The sequence below is a fragment of the Homarus americanus genome, unplaced genomic scaffold (genome assembly GCF_018991925.1).
Source record: "Homarus americanus isolate GMGI-L3 unplaced genomic scaffold, GMGI_Hamer_2.0 scaffold4228, whole genome shotgun sequence".
Lineage (NCBI taxonomy): Eukaryota > Metazoa > Arthropoda > Malacostraca > Decapoda > Nephropidae > Homarus > Homarus americanus.
In genome coordinates, this window is record NW_024714123.1 from 1 (window position 1) to 6,342 (window position 6,342).

General features: G+C 38.9%; 1 protein-coding gene across 1 annotated transcript; it reads right to left on the reverse strand.

Annotated features, from left to right (window-relative positions):
- Positions 1-72: 72 nt before the first annotated feature.
- Positions 73-4,929, reverse strand: LOC121875749 (3-hydroxybutyrate dehydrogenase type 2-like). The gene is made up of 3 exons (XM_042380433.1): positions 4,768-4,929; positions 3,904-3,996; positions 73-433 (listed from the first exon to the last, which is right to left on the reverse strand). The coding sequence occupies exons 1-3, from the start codon at positions 4,912-4,914 to the stop codon at positions 380-382; spliced, it is 294 nt and encodes a 97-aa protein (XP_042236367.1). The 5' UTR covers positions 4,915-4,929; the 3' UTR covers positions 73-379.
- Between the last annotated feature and the right edge of the window lie 1,413 nt (positions 4,930-6,342).

Below are 6,342 nucleotides of genomic sequence, written 5' to 3' on the forward strand. Positions count from 1 at the left end.
TCATGTGACACAGTAGTGGTGGACACGTGATCTCGGTGACAAATACGTACCAGAAAGTGAGTAAAACTTTCATTAATGTCCTTCCATGTTTAATTTTGTCAAGTACTGTACATCACCACGGTTAATTTCCACCTGGTAAATAATCTTACTCTGGCTCTGAATACTGCCAAATTATCCAACATGTTCTCATAATGAATGAAGTGATGTTACATTCAGATGTGTTCTGAATTCTTGATGTATTCAGATGATTGAGGAATGTCTTCTGATTTCGAAAAATGAATTCCCGAAATCCGGACTTCTTTGGAAGTCTTGGAGTTATCGGATATTGGAAGTGTTAGGAACTCCAGAGGTGTTGTGGTAGTTCCGAGGAGTTAGCATTTCAGAGACAGAATCCCCCGTCGATGGTGAAGACGTTGCCGGTGTGATAGGAAGACTGGAACAGTAAAACCAGTAACATGTGAGAAGTCAAATTTCTTTTTATGATGAACAGTGTATGGCGACATTACGGGGCGGTTTACACATAGTAAATATTTCCACAGAGAAAATGATAAATAGAAAAGCTCCGGTAAGAAATAATTGTATTTTAAGTAAGGCAATAAATACTACAGGGTGGATATTACAATAAATATTGCGAAACAGACATTACTAACAACACGGATGAACACATACACCACATGTCAACATAAACCACAACATAGAGATCACATCACAACATGAACCACAACATAGAGAACACATCACAATATAAACCACAACATAGAGGACACATCGCAACATAAGCCACAGTATGATAATAATAATGATTGCCCTCCATGTAACGAGGATGGCCGGCCCAAGGGCGTGAATTTGTTTAAGATGTAGAAGCTGTCGCCAAACAACAACTACACTAAGTTAACGAGTTGCATGATCCAGTGCCAAGGAACAGTCCGAGAAGATCAGACAACTCGCCAACTAGACTGGATAACCATAACCCCGGAACATGATCCGCAAATCGATAAACATCCAGGTTCCCAATTACTGCTGGGTAGACAGAGGCAAATGACTTAACAAAACTTGCCCATAGTTACACCCTGCCCTGGGATCGAACCGGGGACCACTCGCCTGCGAGGCGAGCTTGCTGACCATTATACCCAAGGTCACCACAGCATATAGAACACCTCACAACAAAGAAAAAATCACAACATAAGCCACAACATAGTGTTATGCTGAGGCATAATTTAGTATTATAATTTTTTTGAACTAGGTGTTCTGATTATTTTCTATTCCAAGCAGCAGTTATTTTTGCAAGTTTGGGGAGGTTTTAATGTATATATTGATGTATTACTTATGTAAGAATTTTCTAGAAAGTATTGCACCTATTTTTTATGACTTACTCACGCATTTTAAGCCTAGATCATTCAAGAGCTTTCTGGGCGTATCTCATTCCAACCTGCAACGCCTAGATGACACTAAAATGCTCCAGACAGCTGAGCCAAGGGAGTAGTCGACCATTCCTGCTCAGAGTGTGAAGTACATGCCTAGTGACAGCTAAAGATAATTGGTGTTCAAGAATCGCAGAATTGTGTGAGTAAGATAAAGTGAAAAGACTAAGGAATTGTACACTGGTAGTATTCGAAGTGACAAGTCCAGTGGAAAAGACACCTTCACAAGTGTTGTGAAGATTTAATGATTATTGAAGAGGAATACAGTTCACAAGTGTGTTTCTGTGACCTGGAGGAATTCTACCTTTTATTTCATTTTTTTTTTTTACGGAGAATAGCCCACCCGGGCACAGGTCATCGAACCACATCGAGGGCTGGGGGGCGAACAAATATGAATAAAACGAAATTAAAAATAGAAAAGACAAAGGTTATATTAATTTACACCACGAAGATGCCGGAAAGCCAGCTTTTTAAAGTGAGACAGATTGTGTGAGTGTGGAAACATAGAAGAAGGCAGAGCATTCCAGAGTTTGGCTGTGTGAGGAAAGAAGGATATACTATAACGTGTTATTCTAGTGTGACCGACATCCACAGAGAAAAATGGTGGGCATTGCGGGCAAGACGTGTGTTACGAACCCACGGCCTTGCCGGCGGTACACAGGATGGCAAATCCACTGTTAAAGTACCTGTAAAAGAGAGAGAGAGTGAAGCAAAATTGCGGCGAAGAGAAAGGGAAGAAAGATTGTCAACTAAAGTAGGGGAGTTAATAAGACAAAATGCCTTTGATACCGCCCTAACTAACAGTTGGACAGAAGAAGACCCACCCCAGATTTGAGAGCAGTATTTCAAGTTAGAACGAATAAATCCTTTATATACCTGAAGCAACTACTCATGAGTGAAGTAGCTACGTCATCTGTACAGCATTTCCAGCTTTCGGGAGGCAGCTTTAGCAATGTTGAGGATGTGTGGCTTCCATGACATATTGGCGGAATGAAACCGTCCTGAAACCTGCCTGCTGTTTTGTTTGTACACTGATACCGATCGTCGGGAAATTACCGGAAACTGGCGGGATATCCAGTGGTACTTCAACGACACTTGTGATATATCTACTGCTTCTGTATATACGACCTGGCCGCCGGTAACGAGCGGTGGGAGCTGGGAAGCGGCGAAAAGGGTCTGTAACAATATATAGCACATCACAACATAAACCACAATATAGAGAACTCATCACAACATAAAGAACAGCATAGAGATCACATCAGAAAATAGAGAACACATCACAAAATAGAGAACACATCACAACATAGCACAGCACATACTCGTATCTGTACAATATAGCACACCATCACATAGAACGTCAATTCTAAACCCCGATACATCAACGCACAACACAGCATTACACATCACTATACATCACATCATACCACTTTTCGAAATGTCTTAAAAATGACAAATGAAATTCAATGTGGACAAATGTAAAGTACTTAGTCTGGGAGATGTGAACAGAGAAACCAGATACCAGATGAACAACGATCTTATAGAGAAATGCGACTATGAGAAAGATTTAGGAGTAATGATCAGTATAAATCTTAAGCCAAGTAAACAATGTGTATTTGTTCGAAACAAGGCTAATAAAGTACTTGGGTTCATACAAAGGAGTGTTAGTTACAAGACTAGCAAGGTCATCCTAAAATTATATCTTGAGCTTGTGAGACCTCACTTGGATTACGCGGTTCAATTCGGATCACCGAATTACAGAATGGATATAGAATCCCAAGAAGGAATTCGGAGGACAAGACTCATTCCGGGCATTAGGAACCTGAGAACAGAGATAGGTTAAAGCATTTTAATTTGCACTCCCTCGAGAGACGAAGAGTGAGGGGCGATATGATAGTAGTGTATAAATGGAAATCAGTGCTAAGCAAAGGGGACATTACAAAGGTACTCAAATTATCCAACCAGGAGCGAACTCGTAACAATGGTTTGAAATTAGACAAATTTAGATTTAGGCGCAAAATACGTAAACATTGGTTTAGAAATAGACTAGTGGATGAATGGAACAAGTTACCACACATCATCATTAATTCAATATGTTGGATAGCTTCAAACGTAGGTTGGATGAATATATGAGCAATAGGGGTTGGGTGTAAACGGGATTGCCCAGTAGGGGTCAATAGGCCCGCTGCAGTTTCCTCCATTGTTATGTTGTTATGCTCTTATAATACAATGCATCAAAATTAAAGTCATGTGGAGCCAAACCGGAACCGTGGAACAATCTACCGGTTGCTGGTTCGGGCTGCTTATAACGATGTACCGGCGATAATGAAGTCTCTGGATTCTGGATCGCTGCCTTATACATCATAGCACTTCAAATATCTTTACAGCATATCGCAACATTGTATTCATGGTACACCGCTCTAAGAAACTGGACATCACAACAAAGCACATGAGAACACAGCAGTAAAGAGCACTGTAACACTACCTCATCAGAGGCCAGGTAGACACATAGGTTAGCCACTTCCTCGGGGTAAGCCAGGCGACCGATCATTGTGTCCCTCATGTAGTCAATATGCGTCTGAAATATACAACCTAATGACAACAGGTATATAAATATGACTCTGGGACACAGAAGTAGAAATGAGAATGTGTCTTGAAAGAAATTATTGAGCATACAAAATTGGGCGTACTAGATTAAGCTCATTAAAGAGAACATATTAATGGAATTTTTAGGTGTGAGGTAGCTGAGTAGATACTATGTTTATCTCCTGTTGTAAAGTTCGTACTCTGAACACTCCCTTGTGACTGGATACGGGCAGTGTCGGTCATGCTGCCTCCTAGTGTGCCGAAGGCTTAGTATAGAGAACACTGTACCAACACTGTCTCTACGTGATTGTCAGGTGTATAAGGCTAATGTTTACCTGTAAATATTAACTGTCACAGCTAAGCTACCATTATGTATTATTGGTTTTACACGGAAAAGTTATGTTCTCTACAGACAAATTGTAAGCATTGTAAGCTTCTTCAAGTACAATACTACAAGTTATTATTTAATATATTATCGTAGACAGCGTTCATAGGCACCCGTAAAGGAAGACTCGACGATGATAACATCTGTACCTGTAATCTTAAATACTTTACTGAAGTAATGACTGAAGGCAGCAGTCTTCTGCCTGTAGTGGTATTCCATATTTTGCTGGAACACTGAGTCTTCCAGTTGTGTTGTAATTTACTCGCCTTGTCTGAGTCACATATTTGATTCACCTTCTTTGAGTCGCATTTCTATATGACTCATTTGGTCTGAGTCATTTATTTGACTTACATAATCTGAGTTAGTTATTTGGCTCACCTTGTCAGAGTCATTCAAGTCCTGTGCTCTCTCAGAGTAGCTTGGTGTTGCAACAGGAGACGGGCAGATCACGTTGCACCTGTAGGATAATTGATATTGTGGTAGCTGTGGTAACTTCAACAGCACAAAAATGATGGTTGCAGCCATTACAGTAGTGGTAGTAATATTACCAGTCGCAGCTATAATACTGTAGTAACTATTAAATGGTAGTAACAGCGGTATTAGTAGTGGTTGTTTCAACAATAGGTGTAACGATACGAATAGTACTAATAGTGGTGGGAGTAGTGGTGTCAGTAATAGTGATAATAGTAGTGTTTGTAACAGCAAAGATAAAAATAATATTACTTGAAGTAAAAGTAGTCGCAGTTGAAGAAGCAATTAGTAGCAATAATAGTGGCTAATAATATTTGTGGTAGAAAAAGTGTAAGTACTAGCAGTATCGTAGTAGTAGTATTACTAGTATAAAAAAGGTAGAGAGTAGTATAAATTGTAGTAGGGGTAGCAGTATTAGTAATAATATCAGTAGCTTTCATAATAGTAATAGCAGCAGTATTAATAGTTGTGGTAGTTACGGAAATGTCTTCCTACACCCCCTGTGGTAACCGTGTTTCCAAATGGCCAACCTATATGACCCATAGCAAACCTATCCACCAATCACGTCCGTCGTTACACGACCAATACCCATTCATTCATAAACAATGATACTACTACAACTACTACTACTACTACTTTTTTTTTTTTTTTTTTTTAAACGTGGCCTCCAGCCTCCCCCAATAGCCACACCTTCGCCACCATTTATTTACCTTAATATTAAATATCCTAATACATAAGAAGCTATCCTATCTGTGTTAAATTAGTTGAGCCGCAGATCTATGCGGCATTCAGTGACTGTAGCCTCATAGTCAATATCTACTACTACTACTAAGTTGCCGTTTAGAGACAAGGGCAAACACAGGGGGTGTAGGAATCATTTCCGCAACTGTACCAGGTAACAGCAATAATTAGGGTCCGAATAATTATGCATTTGCATATGTACTGTACTGTGCATATACAAATGCACAGTTTAGCCATTATTGAGCTAAAGTATTTACTTATATAGTTTTTGTTTTATAAGGCATATTTTGGGTAAACACTAAGTCATTATAATAAATTATTTATCCTTCTCTGATATTTAAAGTGTTAATATGATCTAATAACAGTGGTTCATTTGTTAGTGAACGTATATAAGTATAGAATGTGTATAGATAACTGGTTATTGATAAGAAACTGGTTATAACGTGCGTAGTTGGTGAAAAAAATACTGCTATTTTCTACGACTGATAATTGGGGAAAAAAAATATATATATATCATGTAGATCCACAATAGAAATGTGGACAAGATAAATCTCGATAAAACCACAAAGGAAAATGGAAACAATGGAGCACCTTAGATTTCGTCTTTATTCAAGACTTCTTCAGAGGCAACTGAAGTTGCCTCTGAAGAAGTCTTGAATAAAGACGAAATCTAAGGTGCTACATTGTTTCCCTTTTCCCTGCGTGATTTTATCAAGATATATATATATATATATATATATA

Excerpts from the sequence above, each read along its gene's own strand:
- LOC121875749 (XM_042380433.1), bottom strand. The coding sequence starts at position 4,914 with ATGGCTGCAACCATCATTTTTGTGCTGTTGAAGTTACCACAGCTACCA. Across the intron at positions 3,997-4,767 it reads ACTTGAATGACTCTGACAAG|ACGCATATTGACTACATGAG; the intron begins GTGAGCCAAATA and ends TGTATATTTCAG. Across the intron at positions 434-3,903 it reads TCTACCTGGCCTCTGATGAG|TCTTCCTATCACACCGGCAA; the intron begins GTAGTGTTACAG and ends TTACTGTTCCAG.